Below are 18,088 nucleotides of genomic sequence, written 5' to 3'. Positions count from 1 at the left end.
CATTCAAGGGGAAGCAATTTGAGAGTTAAACAGACCTGTGATTCAAGGTGGTGATGGTATGCTTTTCTCTCCTCCTCCCTCCCGCTCTAAATGATCTACGTGCACAATCAGAAATTGCATAGAATTTGTTTTCCATCAGACAATGAAAACCTTTTGAGCAAAACCCACTATTTGGGAAACCAAGCAGAGGTCAAGCAGCTGGTGGGAAGCCTTTACATATTCTATAAGACCGGAGGCTTGGCACATTGCATTTTTTTTTTGTTTGTCTGTTTTAATCTCTCAAACAGGGGAAGCAGCATGGCCATGTGAATAGAGCACGGAGCTGGGAGTCAGAAGGACTGGGTCTAATCCCGACTCTACCACTTGTCTGCTGTGTGACCTTAGGCAAGTCACTTAACTTCTCTGTGCCTCAGTTACCTCTTTGTAAAATGGGGATTTAAGACTGTGGGACAGGGATGGTGTCCAACCTTATCAGTTTGTATCTACCCCAGCGCTTAGTAGCGTGCCTGTCACATAGTAAGTGCTTAACAAATACCCTTAAAAAAAAACTTTGTAAATACAGCCTTAATCAGCGAATCTTCTTGATATACCAAAAAGACTGGTGAGGAGATGACAAACTGAAGAAGAGAGGATCAGGCGATCTGCCCAAAGCCAGTCCAGAAGGACCACTGTCAGTGCTGGGCTTGAGACTCGGAAATTCCCAGTTCCTGAACTTCTAGATTCAAGGGCGCTCCTGCGTAATCTTCCTGATCTTTGGTTCGGTCTTCATACCGAGAGCCTTTACCATTAGATGTCTGGTAATGAGAACATTCCCAACCCAAGATGGCCCCGAGACATCCGCTTCAGAGAGTGGCTTGGGGCAGCCGAGTTTGTGATTTAATAACTGGTATTTTTGAGCCCTTACTGGGTGCAGAGCACTGTACTAAGAGGTTGAGAGAGTACAGTATAAATAATAATAATAATAATGGCATTTATTAAGCACTTACTATGTGCAAAGCACTGTTCTAAGCGCTGGGTGACAGAGTTGGAAGACACAATCCCTGCCCATAGGGACCTTACAGTCTAGAGGGTAAAGAAAGGACATGGGAGGAGATGATCAGACAGAAGAGCCCTATCCAATGGGTTGGTTCCACTAGATTGGAACCTCCTTGAGGGCAGGGACCTCCTAGAGTCCACCAACTCTAATGTACTGGACTCTCCTAAGTGCTTAGTCCAATATTCCACACACAGTGTTTGGTTGATTCCTGTCATCATTCCATTGCCCAGGTTTGGGGGAACCCCAACCCTGGCCCTTCCACTTTCAGACAGAGCCCCCTCCCACACTCCTACTCACTTACTCCAGTCCACCCTGCTCACAAAAGACCAAATCAAACCAAACAAAAATGAATTTAAAAACAACAGGGTTAAAAAAAGGAAAAATACACTGCACCCCTGAAATTCCAGGCATTTCAAGGACTCACTGAGTTCTCTGTGTGTATTGATTTGTTTTTGGCATTTTTATAGACCAACTCTTCGAATGGACTTAATTTGAGCCCCTCCACCCCCTTCTGTCAGGCCCCGTGGCCTATCCCCCATCTCACTGCATAGGAAGGAGAGTTCTGCACCTGAAACCTGATGAACTGGAGACTCCAGACCCTAAAGTACAAGAAAAAAAAATAGAGGTTATTTATTTCTTCCTTTCCCTAGCCCCGCTCGTCCCCTGACCAGAAAAAACAACAACAAAGAACCCGTAAATCAAAAGTACGGAAGGAGGAAGGACAACCCAAAATCCAGAAAAGAAAAAACTTCCCTGGTGAGTCTTAAAGTGTCTCTGGGATTCCCAGAGGGCCCCCTTCCCGAGGGAGGACTGTGGGACACCCCATGCCCCTGCAACCCCAACCCGACTGAAGGGCCAAGATCCAGGAGGAGAGCGGACATCTCTGCCGCCAGCTGATGGCCGAGCCTCACGGTGAATCCAGCTTTCCGGTCGGAGCGGAAGGTGGGCCGCCAGCTAGGGCTTTGACCATTTCTAGCATGGGGAAGATGGACAGGAGTTTGGACGCTGTACAAGTCCGTGCTGGGCTCCTTCGTGGCCACTGAGCGGGTGGGGGCCTAGTCTGGCCCGCTGCTGCTTGTGGCTTTGTCCCACTGGAGGCTGTCGTCACTGTGGGCCGGGGCTGGGGCCGGGACCGTGACGGGGGTCAAGGGGACACGTAGGCCTTGGAAGCGGCGGCACTCGGGGCACACCCGGATGTGGGTGCAACCGCGGGCCACCAAGGCAGCCTCCTGCGCCAGTCTCTGGGCCAGCGGGTCCGGCTGGCTGCCACCACCACTGCACAGCTGCCCGTTGCTGAGCACGGGGGGTCCTCCTCGCAGCCGCAGCTCCTCTGGGATGGGGGCATGGGTCCGGGAGGCCCCCCCACGCCGCCGGCGGGGGGGGGACACTGTCCTGACACAGGATGATGCTGCGTAGCTCCGTGACCATCTCCTGGCACACCGACACCTAGTAACAACAATGACAACAATGATAATAGTAGTAATAACGGACAGTATAATCATTGTAATAACGTTATTATAAGATTAATAATATAAATATATATGTACATAATATGTATATTGTATATATTATAACTAGATAATATCATCTATATTTATGTATGTGATATATATGTATATTGCATATAACTATATAATATCATCTGTAGCATATAATGACATAGTGCAATATAATAATCTGTGATAATAATAATGGCATTTGTTAAGCGCTTCTTATGGGACAAGCAATGTTCATTCATTCAATCGTATTTACTGAGCGCTTACTGTGTGCAGAGCACTGTACTAAGCGCTTGGGAAGTACAAGTCGGCAACATATAGAGACGGTCTCGCTGGGGCAGATATGAGGTAATCAGGTTGGACACAGTTCCTGTCCCACATGGGGCTCACAGTCTCCATCCCCAGTGTCCAGATGAGGTAACTGAAGCACAGAGATGTTAAGTGACTTGCCCAAGGTCACATAGCAGACAAGTAGTGGAGCCCATGCTCTTGCCACTAGGCCACACGGTAACTCATGGAATTATAATGCTATAGAATGACCTATAATATATAATGATATATAATAAAATACAATAATATGGCATAGATAATAGAATATTATATTAATAACATCAAAATGTTATACTAAATAATAAATATAAATTATCATTTCAATGATGAGAAGCAGCATGGCCTAGTGGATAGAGCACACGCCTGGGAGTCAGAAGGTAATGGCTTCTAATCCTGGCTCAGCCACTTGTCTGCTGTGTAACCTTGGGCAGTCACTTAACTTCTCTAGGCCTCAGTTTCCTCATCTGTAAAGCGGGGGTTAAGACTGTGCCCTATGTGGGACAGGGACTGTGTCCAACTGGATTTGCTTGTATCCACACCAGAGCTTAATAGAGTGCCTGGTATATAGTAAGTGCTTAATACTACAATTATTATTATCCCTATTATGATTGTAAATAATAACAATGGGTTCTAATCCTGGCTCTGCCACTTGTCAACTGCGTGACCTCGGGCAGGTCACTTCACTTCTCTGTGCCTCAGTTACCCCATCTGTAAAATGGGGATTGAGACTGTGAGCCCCATGTGGAACAGGGTCTACATCCGACCCAATTTGCTTGTAACCACCCCAGCATTTAGTACATTGCCTGGCATATAGTGAGCGCTGAACAAATACCATTAAACAACAACAAAAAATGGAACGTGTCTACCGACTCTCTTGTATTGTGCTCTCCCAAGTGCTTAGTCCAGTACTGTGCACACAGTAAGCACTCAATAAATACCACTGATTAATTGATTAAGTGCTTACTATATGTGTCAAGTGCTGTGGCAGATGTAAGATAATCAGGTCAGAGAGAGTCCCTGTCCCACACAGGGCTCAGAATCGAAGAGGGAAAGGGAACAGGTATTGAGTCCCCATTTCCCGTCCCATACCCTCCTGGATGGTCTGCTTGATTTTTCCCCAGTTTCCCTTGGCACTGTACCAGAATAGGCACCTGACTAACCTCCTCCAACAAGATGGGCTACTGAGATTCTCCGAGTCCCCGCTCCAAAGAGAGGCTTACCTCTGCCGCATCTGAATGCCGAAGGGTCCATAAAAACTCCAGCATAGCCATAAATATGGCCACAATTAAACCACAAATAAGAACCACAAAGATTCCACCAATGTTTTCCATCCCCAGGCCTGCGAGAAACCAGAAAATGGAAGGCAAAGAGGTTAGGGAGACCCTCTGCAATAAGGGGAGACTCCTGCTTGGGTGCATTCTGAGTCACAGAAATTATTCTGGGATTGTGGGGAGACTCGTGGCTCTTTAAAAAAAAGGCTATTTGTTAAGTTCTTATTATGTGCTAAGCATGGTACTGAGCGCTGGGGTAGATACAAGATACAAGGATTAACAGTCTTAATCCCCATTTTACAGATGAGGTACTTGAGGTCCCCAAAAGTTAAGTGACTTGGCCAATGTTTCACAGCAGACAAGTGGCAGAGGCAGGATTAGAACCCAGGTCCTCTGCCTCCCAGGCCCATTCCCTATCCACTAAGCCAGGCTGCTTCTCATAGCCACTAGGCACCGATGTTTTTCAGCGTCATGTGAGAGCTGCCCCGATGTCAATAACTAAATGACCCATGCCATGCTCCTGGAGCAGGCTTGGCTGTGGGAAGAGACACAAGGGCTTCTAGAAAGAACTCTAAAGCCATTAGCCAGAGCTCTGAGACTCGCCAGGCATCCTGAGGTATCATGGATGTGTCTTGGTCAGGTAAACAGTGGCTTTTATTCCAAATAGAGACCATTTTTCAGCTGCCACCTTTCATCAGACAGCTTTCTTTCTATCAGTGCACTCGATGTTTCTGAAACTGCCCTGGAGATTAAGGGGCAGATTTCATTAAACCCTGACAGCTCAAGTTTAGAAGGAGGCAGTGTGACCTAAAAGAAGGAGCATGGACATAGGAGTCAAAAGACTTGGGTTCTTCTCCAGCTCGTTTATTGGCCTGCTGGGTGCCCTTGGGAAAATAATATTCCCTCTCTTGTCTTCAGTTTCCACAGCTGTAAAGTGAGGATGACATATCTGTGCTCGATTGATCAATGGAATTCATTGAGAAACTGCTGTGTGCAGAGCACTGAACTAAGGCACTTGGGAGAATAAAATATAACAAAGTTGGTAGACAGGTTTCCTGCCCACAGTGAGTTTACAATCTAGAGACTGCTCTTCCCTCAGTCTTAGATTATGAGCCCCACATGGAGGACGGGAACTGGGTCTGATAATAGAGAAGCATCGTGGCCTAGTGGATACTGCACAGACCTGGGAGTAAGAAGGACCCAGGTTTTAGTTCCGGCTCTGCCACATCTGCTGTGAGACATTGGCCAAGTCACTTAATTTTTTGGGACCTCAAGTATCTCATCTGTAAAATGGAGATTAAGATTGAGAGAGTTACACCCCAGCTCTCCCTCTTCATTCCCCAAGCTAACCTACCCGCTGTGTCTTGTGCTCATCTTTCCCACCTCTGACTCGTCCCTCACACCCTTCTGTCTGGAGCTCCCTTCTCTCTCATACAGGCCAGACAACAGCCCTTCCCATCTTCTACGCTGTCCTCAGAACCCCTCTTCTGCCAGAAGACATTCCCCCACTGAATTTCTTCCATCCTCAAATCCTAGCCTCCTAATCACTTATGCCCTCTCAGCCACCCTTGCTCTTTTGTACCGATGGATGTACACACTCTTCGATTTAAGCACTTATTTGATGATGATGGTATTTGTTAAGTGCGTACTATGAGAAGCAGCGTGGCTCAATGGAAAGAGCACGGGCTTTGGAGTCAGAGGTCATAGGTTTGAATCCTGGCTCCGCCACATGTCTGCTGTGTGACACTGGGCAAGTCACTTAACTTCTCTAAGCCTCAGTTACCTCATCTGTAAAATGGGGATTAAGACTGTGAGCCCCACGTGGGACAACCTGATCACCTTGTATCCCCCCAGCGCTTAGAACAGTGCTTTGCACATAGTAAGTGCTTAACAAATGCCATTATTATTATTATTATGTGTCAGGCACTGTCCTAACAGCTGGGGTAGATACAAGGTAATTAGGTTGGACACAGTCCCTGCCCACATGGGGTTCATAGTCTCAATCCTCCATTTTACAGATGAGGTAACTGAGGGTCAGAGAGGTTAAGTGCTTGCTCAAGGTCACACAGCAGACAAGTGGCAGATTCAGGATTAGAACCCATGACCTCTGACTCCCTAGCCCATGCTCTTGCCACGAGGCCATGCTGCTTCTCTTATCACTTATTTATTAGCCTAAGCATCTTTCCATTCTCTTTCCCTCCTATCTAAATAACCTGTCATTTATTTTGATATCTGTTTTCCCCACTAGATTGTAAACTCATTGGGAAACAGCATGTCCTCGTGGATAGACCATAGGCCTGGGAATCAGAAGGACTTTGGTCCTAATCCCAGCTCTGCACTTTGCTGTATGACCTTGGGCAAGACACTTCACTTCTGTGAGCCACAGTTACCTCATCTGTAAAATGGGGATCAAGACTGTGAGCCCTTTGTGGGATAAGGCCTGTGTCTAACCTGATAAGACTGTATCTACCCCAGTGCTTAGTACAGGGCCTGGCACATAGTAAGCACTTAACAAATACCATTAAAAAAAGCTCACTGAGGGTAAAGATCATGCCTGTCACCTCTATGGTATTCTCCCAAGCATGAAGCAACATGGCTTAGTGGAAAGAGCACAGGCTTGGGAGTCAGAGGATGTGGGTTCTAATTCCGGCTCCACTACTTGTCTGCTGTGTGACCTTTGGCAAGCCACTTAACTACTCTGTGCCTCAGTTCCCTCATCTGTAAAATGGGGATGGAGACTGTGAGCCCCACATGGGACAACCTGATTACCTGTACCTACCCCAGTGCTTAGAACAGTGCTTGGCACATAATAAGAGCTTAACAGATAACATTATAATAATAATAATTATAGTGCTCCACCCCCAGTAAGTGCTCAATAAACACCCCTGATTGATTGTTTTAGGTCAACTTCCCCCACTAAGCTGCTTGAGGGAAGGGATTTCCCCTGTAATAATACTGATGGTATTTGTTAAATACTTACTATGTGTCAGGTATTGTGTTAAGTGCTGCGGTGGATTCAAGCAAATTGAGTTGGACACAGTCCCTGTCCCCCGGGGACTGAGGCATGGAGAAGTGAAGTGACTTGCCCAAGGTCACACAGTAGATATGTGGCAGAGCTGAGATTAGAACCCACGACCTTCTGATTCCCAGGCCCACGCTCTATCCACTACACCATGCATAGCCTTCATTGTATTCTCTAATATGCTTTTGGAGGGGCAGCGAGCCTTTCTCAAAGACTCTGGCCTACAGAACGTTCCTCCTTGGAAAAACCCGGTGGCAAGTGGAAACGAGAATAGATTGCTGGCAGAGTTGGAGATGAGAAACAGATGGAGTCAGAAGCTGGAAGTGAGTGTTTGGAGAAGAGCAGGGCAGTTTTACTTTATCCTATAATCAGTCATTCCCGAGGCAGCCCGACACTTTCCATCACCCAAAGCGACTCATCCAGAGAGGTTGGCGCCGGCCTTCTCCAGCGGGCACAGAGTGCTCAATCAGTTGGTCAGTCAGTCAACTGTATTTATTGAGTGCTTACTGTGTGCAGAACACTGTACTAAGCACTTGGGAGAGTACAATATAACAGACACAAAATGCTTGCCCACAATGAATTTACAATCTAAACCACTACCGGGCCCTGCAGTCTCGAGATGTTGTTCCTGTATTGGAACCTCAAATAACAATAACAATGGCATCTGTTACATGCTTAATATGTACCAAGTACTGTTCTAAATGCTGGGGTAGAAACAAGGTTATCACATTTGGACGCAGTCCCTGTCCCACATGGGGTTCACAGTCTTAATCCCCATTTTACAGGTGAGGAAACCGAGGCACAGAGAAGTGAAGTGGTTTGTCCAAGGTCACCCAACAGGCAAGTGGTGGAGCTCAGATTTGGACCCAGGTCCTTCAGACTCCCAGGCTCATGCGCTATCCACTAGGCTAAGCTGCTTCTCTAAGCATGCCTTCCTGGACAGTCCACCCTTAGGGCTAGGGATGAGCCACCTACCATCTCTAAACTTTCCCATTATGTCTCTACCTTTGTTTCTGGTCCTCCAGCATGAGCCCCTTGCCTTGTGAATCTATCTACCCATCACCAACTGTCTCCACCAGACCAGGTGAAATGGCTCAAAACAGAGTCACCTTCCTAATTATTGGCCATACTGTAAGTGTCCTGTAAGTGCCATCACCTGTGTCTCGAAGTGGGGTAAACTGAGGCCCAGGCTGAGAAGCATTGAGACCTAATGGAAAGAGCATGGGCCGAGGAGTCAAAAGACCTGGGTTCTAATCCCAGCTCGGTCACTTGACTGCTGTGTGACCTTGGGCAATTCACTTCACTTTTCTATGCTTCATTTTCCTCATATAGCCAATAGGGATTCTGCTTCATTTTCCTCATATAGCCAATAGGGATTCAATACCTTCAACATCTTCAATATTCAATATCTTTCCAATGGGGATTCAGTGAATTTCAAAACAGCACAGTTTAGTGGAAAGAGCACAGGCCTGGGAGTCAGATGACCTGGTTCTAATCCTGATTCCACCACTTGTCTGCTGTGTGACCTTGGGCAAGTCACTTAACTTCTCTGTGCCTCAGTTTCCTCATCTGTAAAATGGGGATTAATTCTGTGAGCCCTAAATGGGACAAGGACTGTGTCCAACCTGATTAGCTTGCATCTACCCCAGCGTTTAGTACAATGCCTGGCACATAGTAAGCTCTTAACAAATATCATTAAAAAAAAAGTACCTGTTCTCCCTCCTACTTAATTGTGAGCCCCATGTGGGATAGGGACTGTTTCTGACCTCATCATCTTGTATCTGCCCCAGAGCTTAATATGGAGATTGGAACCTACTAAGGGCTTAACGAATACTATTATTATTATTATTATTATTACTTTTATAATTAGTATTATGAAGACTTTACCATATGTCACTGAGGGGTAGGAAAATTACCCAGGAGTCCTGATACCCAGCTCTTCCCCCAAAACTAGGTCATAGTAATAATAATAATAATAATAATAATAATAATAATAATAATGATAATGATGGCATTTGTTAAGCGCTTACTATGTGTCAAGCACTGTTCTAAGCACTGGTGGTGGTGGGGATACAAGGTAATCAGGCTGTCCCACATGGGGCTCACAGTCTTAATCCCCATTTTACAGATAAGGTAACTGAGGACCAGAGAAGTTAAATGACTTGCCCAAAGTCACACAGCTGACAAGCGGCAGAGCTGGGATTAGAACCCATGACCTCTGACTCCCAACCCCATGTTCTTTCCACTGAGCCATGCTGCTTCTCAAGGTCATCTTCCTTAGCGTGGACTAGCTCAATGGAGGAATAGCTAGCCCCACCTGGATCTAGGATTGGGTGATTCCACAGCTTTCAGTTTAGAGTGCTGGGGTGTCAGATTCCCAGGAGTCCCCCAAAATGACTTTCCTATGAATTCCTGGTTTAGCTTGGGTCTCTGAGAGATGCCTGAGGAAAGCAAATGGAATCCAGGGTCTGTCCAAGTGGCTGATGACCATGTTCGGCTATCCGTCAACAAAGACCCCTATACGATCTTCTTCTTTCCTACATAACATTAAGTCACAGGGTTCGCATCAATGATTTATTGACTTAATCTAAGCCTGGCTTGCAGATGCAAAGTCAAAATACAGTCCTTATAAATTGTCAACCTTTGTTTTCACCTTGCTGGGCCACAAATCTTTACTTCCTATCCGGCCTCCCTTTTTTGGCACCTCCTGAGGGCTTCCTTTGACTCTTAGAAGTACTACTAATAATAATAATAATGGTACTTTTTAAGAACTTACTATGTGCCAAATATTGTTCTAAGCTCTAAATCAATCAGGTTGGAAACAGTCCCTATCCCACATAGGGCTCAAACTCTTAATCCCCATTTCACAGTTGAAGTAACAGAGGCCCAGAGAAGTGAAGTGACTTGCCCAAGCACATAGCAGCTATGTGGCAGAGCCGGTATTAGAACCCAGGTCCTTCTGACTCCCAGGCCCATGCTCTATCCACTAAGCCACACTGAAGTAAACCAAATGACACTAGGAGCAAAGCTTCATCTCAAAGAGCCCTGATGAGGTGCGACTTTATTTTCCTGCATGGGAAAACTCGAGAAATGGTGAGCAGAAAAAGATACGACAAGAGAGAGGAAGACTGATAGAGAGAAACCAGGATGCCGCAGGATACTCCTGGGCCCCTTATCACATATCCTCCTCCTGGGAGATTGGACCAGATCTCTCTTGCCTACCTTAGACAGGAACCTTTCTGCTCTCGAAGAATCTGGGTTCATGAAAAAAGTCCTGGCTCCCATCCCCGACAGGTAATTCTGCATTGAACAGCTTGTTCACGCATTCATGCTCTTCTGAAGCTTGGGTTCATCAAGATCAAGGCATCTAATTCTCCCGGCATTCACAAAACAACCTTTTGCATCTAACGACCGCGCTCTCAAGCCTTCTGAAATCTAATCCTCTCGGCTGCAGATGTATAAATCCGTGCCCGAGTGGCTGATGAAATTTCTTTTTATAGAGTTTGGGGTTGGGGGTTGGGGGGGTGGTGGATAAAAATGTTTTTGAAAGGAAAAGGAGGAAGAAAATGGAACGTCTTGGCCTGGAGCCTGCTCTCTTTGTCATCTCCCAACCTCCATGTGATCAGTCCCTTGGAAACTTGGCTGCTGGTCAAAGGAGAAGGTCATGGGGCTACTAGGGGAGGGAGGATTAAGTGAGAGAGAGGGAACAAACATGGGAGATTGCCCCTCTCATCAAGGACATTTTCAAAGGGTTGGGTTTGGGCAGCAGCCCCCAAAGCTTTAGATATTTGCCGGCCCGTAAACTAAAATAATTGGGACTATACAAAGAAAATTAAAAACTGGGGCAACAGTAATTTCCCCCATCTTTGAGATTACCAGAGAAGAGTCCAACAAGAAGTTGGGTGACCTAGAGAAAAGAGCATGGGCCTGGGAGTTAGTAATAACAATAATTAATAATTATGGTATTTGTTAAGCGCTTACAATATGCCAAGCACTGTTCTATGCGCTGGTAGATACGAGGTAAACAGGTAGTCCCATGGGGGGCTCACAGTCTTAATCCCCATTTTGCAGATAAGATAATTGAGGCACAGAGAACTGAAGTGACTTGCCTAAGATCACCCAACAGACAAATGACAGAACAGGGATTAGAACCCACATCCTTCTGATTCCGAGGCCCATCGTCTCTCCACTAGAGCCATGTGGGACATGGACTGTGTCCAATCTGATTATCTTGAATCTACCCCAGCACTTAATATGGTGCCTGGCACATAGTAAACAATGAAAAAATGCCATTAAAAAATTGGACTAATGTATCGGACTCCTCCTGGGGAAGTGAGCAGACAGGCATATCCTGAAGGTCAATCAATAAGCAGGAGGATTCAGAAGGGCCTGGTGAGGTTCTGGCAATCTGCGGCCAATTCCATGTAAATATCTTCCAGACTCCACGTGCTCCGCCTTCCAGCCACAACAGGTGTTCTGTTGAGGAGACAACTTAGGAGCCAGACATCAGGCTAATTTTCCAGAGCCACAGCAGGGGAAGAAGAGGGATGGTCAGCATTCCAACTTGGGTCCTCTCTCCGGACTCAGAGGGGTCACAAGGTGGACTTTGGGTCATAAGATGGACTTTGGGCTAAGAAGCCACATGGACTTTCTGCAAAGTGCTTTCTCAGGCTCTGCCCACCCCCAAAATGGAGCCATCACTGAAAATCGGCACCAGCTACTGAGATTGGGACATCGGCTTAATGGCATGGATTGTACAGCAATTTGCATAGCCTCTCACAGCAGCCCTGCCCTTGGGGTTTGCAGCTTATTAATACGGCTCTTCCTTGTATTCCAAAGGAAGGGGAAGAAGGTACGGGCAGCTTGGTGGAGTCCCAAAACCTCTCAAAGCCCTTGAAATCTGGAGAGGAAAAACTCTTGGTGTTTATCCTCAGGATGCGTGTCAAGGTCTGCTGGCTGCAGAAGAAAGGACTTGTATTCATTAATTTGACTCCCTGGGTACCCCCTGGGTGGAGGGTGGGCTGGTAAGCATTGTGTTCTTAATTGCAAGGCTGCTGAAGGCAACCGTTAGATGCCAATTTATCCTCAGAAATTTGTCATTTAGAGTTGATTTCTCTTTTCACCCCAGGCAATATTCACAGTCAGAGTAGCAGGAGAGATCATCAACTCCCTCCATGATGGAATGAAAGAAAGCAACTTATCAACGGTGAATGAAAACCCAGCCTGCCCCAGGCATTGTTTCCCATAATCCTTTGCTGAAGAGGCAGCTGTATCAAATGGGGACGTCCAGCGGAAGAAAGTTAAGAGTGTCCCACATCCTTACCTTTGGCTCTGTGATCTTCTTCTTTGGGGCATTTCCCCCCTTCCCACCACTTTCGCTTCAAAATTTCCAGACGGTTGTTCTCTTGCAGCTGGAGAATCGCCAGGTCAAATTCATCCCGGAAGAAAGAGCCTGCGGAGGAGCAGAGGAGTTTCATATCTGATGCTCCTTTACTTGCAAACCTTCAAATCTTTCAACAGTGTTAACACCTATCAGTTAATCAAATTTATTGAGCACTCACTATGTGCAGAGCACTGTACTAAGCTCTTGGGAGAATACAATTCAACAGAGTTGGTAGCTTACAGTCTAGGGGGGAGACAGACTTTAAGATAAATTATGGCTATGTATGTAAGTGCTTGGGGAGGAGGGTAGGCTGTATCAACTGCTTCAAGGGTACAGATCCATCAATCAATGCTATTTATTGAATGTTTACTTTGGATAGAGCACTGCTTAAGCTTTTGGGAGAGTATAATGGAGTTGAGAAACATGACCCCTGTGCTTCTCTAGGAGAGGAATGGCGGCATAGGGAGTGGGAATATTGTCAGCTTTCCCTCCTCCACTAATTTTCTCTCTCTCTACCCTCATGATTCACTATTAACCTGCAGAAACCACTCCTTTGAAGAAAACGTGCTCTGCTCTTTCGGATCATTGCCTCCTTTTTATTGAGCCCAAATTGGACATATGGAATTCGTCACTCAGTTGTATAGGATGAAAATACCAATAGCGGCAAGAAGGGTTTGGATACATTCATGGTTGAGCATTTCACAAGGGGTAGATAGGGAAAAATGGAGGAAGTTGGCAAGTCCATCCTTCTAGAGAGCATAAGCTGCCACTATCAGATTTTTCTCTTTTTTATGCTATTTGTTAAACTCTTACTATATGCCAGGTACTCTATTAAGTGCTGGGGTGGATACAAGCTACTCAATCCGGACACAATCCATGTTCTACATGGGGCTCACATTCTTAACCCCCATTTTACAGATGAGGTAACTGAGGCCAAGAGACGTTAAGTGACTTGCCCAAGGTCACAGAGCAGACAAGTGGCAGAGCCGGGATTAGAACCAGATCCTTCTGACTCCTAGGCTTGTGCTCTATTCACTAGACCACACTGCTTCTATGAGAGAGATGCAATTATTAGTTTGACCCACGATAGCACTGTGCATAGTAAGAATAACAGCTATAATTGTGATTTTTGGTAAGCACTTACTATGTGTCTAGCATTGCACTAAGTGCTGGGGCAGATACAGGATATTCAGATGAGACATAGCCCCTGTTTTATGTGGGGCTCAGAGCCTAAGTGGGAGGGAAAATGGGGATTGGCTCCCCATTTTACAGATGAGGAAACTGAGGCAGAGAGACATGAAGTGACTTGCCGTGGGTCATGTAGCGGGTAAGTGGCTGAACTGGAATTAGAACTCGATCCTCGACTCATCTCTTTCATTCCACCCACATATTCAATCTGTCACCAAATCCTGTCAGTTCTACCTTCTCAACATTGCTAAAATCTGCCCTCTTCTCTCCATCCAAACTTCTACCATGCTGATCCAAGCACTTATCCTATCCCACCTTGACTACATGTTTTGTTTTGTTGTCTGTCTCCCCCTTCTAGACTGTGAGCTCGTTGTTGTGTAGGGACTGTCTCTATATATTGCCGACTAGTACTTCCCAAGCACTTAGTACAGTGCCCTGCACACACTAAGCACTCAATAAATACTTTTGAATGAAGGAATGAATACCACACCTGCTTCCTTATTGACCTCCCAGCTTCCTGTCTCCTCACTCCAGTCCATACTTCACTCTATGGCACCGATCATTTATCAACAAAAGCGTTCAGTCCATGTCTCCCCACTCCTCCAGAGCCTCCAGTGGCTGCTCATCTACCTCCACATCTTACAGAAGCTCTTTACCATTGGCTTTAAAGCATTCAATCAGCTTGCACCATGCTACCTCACTTCACTGATCTACTACAGCCCAATCTGCACACTCCACCCCACTAGCTCCAGTTTACTCACTGAGGCTCACGGTCTAGAAGACCTCTGGAAAAAGGAATCAAAGAACCCCAGTGGGGAAGGGAGAGCCAAGGGAATTGTGGGTAGTGAGTGTGTATTTGTGTGGAGTGTAGGTGAGAAGCAGCGTGGCTCAGTGGAAAGAGCCCAGACTTTGGAGTCGGAGGTCATGGGTTCAAATCCCGCCTCTGCCACTTGTCAGCTGTGTGACTTTGGGCAAGTCACTTAACCTCTCTGTGCCTCAGTTACCTCATCTGTAAAATGGGGATTCAGACTGTGAGCCCCCGTGGGACAACCTGATCACCTTGTAACCTCCCCAGCACTTAGAACAGTGCTTTGCACTTAGTAAGTGCTTAATAAATGCCATTATTATTATTATTATTATTATTATAAGAGAAGCAGCGTGGCTCAGTGGAAAGAGCCCGGGCTTTGGAGTCAGAGGTCATGGGTTCAAATCCAGGCTTCGCAAGTTGTAGGCTTTGTGACTTTGGACAAGTCACTTAACTTCTCTGTGCCTCAGTTACCTCATCTGTAAAAATGGGGATTAAGACTGTGAGCCCCCCCATGGGACAACCTGATCACCTTGTAACCTCCCCAGCACTTAGAACAGTGCTTTGCACATAGTAAGCACTGAATAAATGCCATTATTATCATTATTATTATTATCAAGTCATGGACCCCTTTCCCACATCCTCCCCCTAGCCTGGGACTCCCTCTCTCTCCAGATATGCCAGACCACCACTCTCTCCACCTTCAAAGTATTATTAAGGTCACATCTCCAAGAGGCCTTCCCCCATTAAGCCTTCTCTTCCCTGGCTTGCTCTCCCTTCTGTGTCATCTCTGGACTTGGATCTATGGCCTTTGGACATTTGATATCCCCCCCGCTCCAAACCCCATAGTACTTAATGTACATATCTTTAAACTATATGTTATAAATTACATATTTATTCATATTAATGTCTATCTCCTCCTCTAGACTGTAAGCTCATACTGGTTAGGGAATGTGTCTGGTAATTCTGTTGTATTATACTCTCCCAAGCACTTAGTATACTGCTCTGTTCATGTTAAGTGCTCAATAAATACCACTGATTGATTGATTGAATGAGCCCATGCTCTTTCCTTAATCATGACCTAGGGTAGCAGTGTGGCCTAGTGGATAGCCATGAGCGTGGATTCAGGGGGCCTGGGTTCAAATCCCCGGTTCACCATATGTCTGCTATGTAACCTTGGACAAGTCACTTCACTTCTCTGTGAATCAGTTACCTCATTTGTAAAATGGAGGTTATGACTGTGAGCCCTATGTGGGACAGGGACTGAGTCCAACCTGATTATCTTGTATCTACCCCAGAGGGTAGGGACCGTCTCTATATGTTGCCAACTTGTACTTCCCAAGCGCTTAGTACAGTGCGCTGCACACAGTAAGCACTCAATAAATACGACAATGAATGACTGAATGAACTTAGTACAGTGCCAGGCACGTAAAAAACCTTTAACAGATACCATAAAAAAAACCCTTAAATGTCTTTTTTAAAAATCAGTCATGGCCTTTCCTTGAGAATTCCTTCATCTAACCTTGTGAATTTGCCTTTCCTTTCTCCAGATGAAGTCAGTCAGCCAGTCAATGGTATTAATTGAATGCTTACTGGGTGCAGAGCACTATATAATAATATTGGCATTTGTTAAGCACTTACTATGTGCAAAGCAATGTTCTAAGCACTATACCAAACACTAGGGAGAGATGAAGGGTCTGGGAGCCAGAGCTGTTTCATTAAAGCTGTTGTTCATCTACAAAACTGGGTGATTGAAGGCATGCTGGCTGAGTCAATCACCTGTAAGCTAAAATGCAACTTGCCAAGCCCCATTTTCGGGACACAGAATCATTCAGTTGCTTGTCCTTTTTTTTCTCCTCTTCTGTCTCTTATCCACCTTCCACTTCTTCTTTACCTCTTCCTCCTTCCTCCTTTTATCAAACTAACATCAATTTTGCCTTTAACTCTAGCCTCATGGTAGCCATTAGTTTCTTACCCCGGATGGCAGTGGACTGCTGAGCAAAATGTTCAGGAATCAGTGAAGGAGATTTCCCCTTTGTCCATCACTTACCACACTGCCACACTGGGCATCCTCCTCTAAAGGGCCCCTAGAGCTCACCTTGCCATGTTCAAAGTGGTCAACTCTGCAATTCACCTTCCCCATTTCTGAACTACCCATAATTCTCCTCCTACCGGGAAACCATCAAAGTGCTTAGAATCAGAATTTAGGTTTCAGAAGAAAAGCGAGCCAGGTGCAACCCTGAAAACCCCAAGGTAGGAATGTTTTGCAGGAAGCTGGCTGAAACCAGGAGATGAAACTAGCTTGTTTGACTTCCATGCTAAACCAAGTGACACCCAGCAGGTGACCAACCACTGAAGAGCTAGGGGAACTCCATAATTGCATCCTATGCTACATATCACCCACAGGCTCTCAGTGGGAAGGAGCAGATCTGTTTTCTTCCTTATTCGGCACCTCTTCCCAAGCCAGGCAATAGAAGGAGGTTTAACAAATGAATGCTGTAAGAGGACAATAAAGTCTGAAGAGGCTCCAAACAGACAAATCACTGGAGGCTTGGTAATCAAGAGCAGCGTGACCTGGTGGAAAGAGATCGGGCTTGGGAGTCAGAGGATCTGGGTTCTAATCTCACCTCCACCACTTGTATGTCATATGACCTTGGGCAAGTCGCTTAATTTATCTTTGCCTAAGTTTTCTCATCTGTAAAATGGGGATTCAGTCCCTGTTCTCTCTCCTACTTGGACTGGGAGCCCCATGTAGGACAGGGACTGTGTCCAACATGATTCATTTGAATCTACCCCAGCACCTGAAACAGTGCTGGGCACACAGTAAGTACTTAACAAATGCACAAGTATTCATATGATTATTAACAAATACAACTCTGTGCTATATTGACTGTCGTGAAGATGGGTGTGTGAGACTGTGGGCATGTGTCAGAGACAGTGAGAGAGAGAGAGAGAGGGAGAGAGAGAGAGAGAGAGAGAGAGAGAGAGAGAGAGAGAGATTGTAAGCTTCAATAGCACAGGAAATCATCACTATTTCAAGGAAGCACAGTATCGTTAGTTACCTGTAGTCAACTGTCAAAGGCTTCTGCTAACAGAAGACCCAACTAATGGAAAGCAAGGCTCTGGGAAATGCCCAATTAATCAATCAATCAATCAGATTTATTGAGTGCTTATTATGAGCAGAGCATTATACTAAGCACTTGGGAGAGTACGATATAACCAACTGCTGGGAATCCTTCAGTTTCTTACTCCTTCCCCAGGTAATATTCACAACCACTGAACCAGCTTTACCCAACACCCACTTTCCGGTGGAAGAGCAACTCGCAACATACATTTAGGTCCAGAGCCAGTGATCCAGTCAGCCCAGGGTTCCACTCCAAAAGAGACATCGGGGGAACCATGTGACTGTTGCCCTCTCAAACGCCCACCTCTATGATTAGAGCTGGACCTGAGTTTCCCTCTAGGGACTAGACATGGACTATTTTTTTATGGTACTTGTTAAGCACTTACTATGTGCCAGGCACTGTAACAAATGCTAGATAGATACAAGCCAATCA

The 18,088-nt window shown here is 45.8% G+C and overlaps 1 protein-coding gene across 1 annotated transcript in view; it reads right to left on the bottom strand.

Moving 5' to 3' along the window:
- Positions 1-492: 492 nt before the first annotated feature.
- GRIK4 (glutamate ionotropic receptor kainate type subunit 4) overlaps positions 493-18,088 on the bottom strand; it is a 232,778-nt gene continuing 215,182 nt past the window's right edge. The window contains 4 exon segments of the mRNA XM_038753600.1: positions 493-2,418; positions 2,420-2,482; positions 4,083-4,201; positions 12,479-12,607. Coding sequence (XP_038609528.1) covers positions 2,092-2,418; positions 2,420-2,482; positions 4,083-4,201; positions 12,479-12,607 — 638 coding nt within the window. The 3' untranslated portion in view covers positions 493-2,091.

Source organism: Tachyglossus aculeatus, chromosome 11 (assembly GCF_015852505.1).
Source record: "Tachyglossus aculeatus isolate mTacAcu1 chromosome 11, mTacAcu1.pri, whole genome shotgun sequence".
NCBI classification, from domain to species: Eukaryota; Metazoa; Chordata; class Mammalia; order Monotremata; family Tachyglossidae; genus Tachyglossus; species Tachyglossus aculeatus.
The sequence above is the reverse complement of the archived record's forward strand: the minus strand, read 5'-3'. Positions and strand labels throughout refer to the sequence as shown.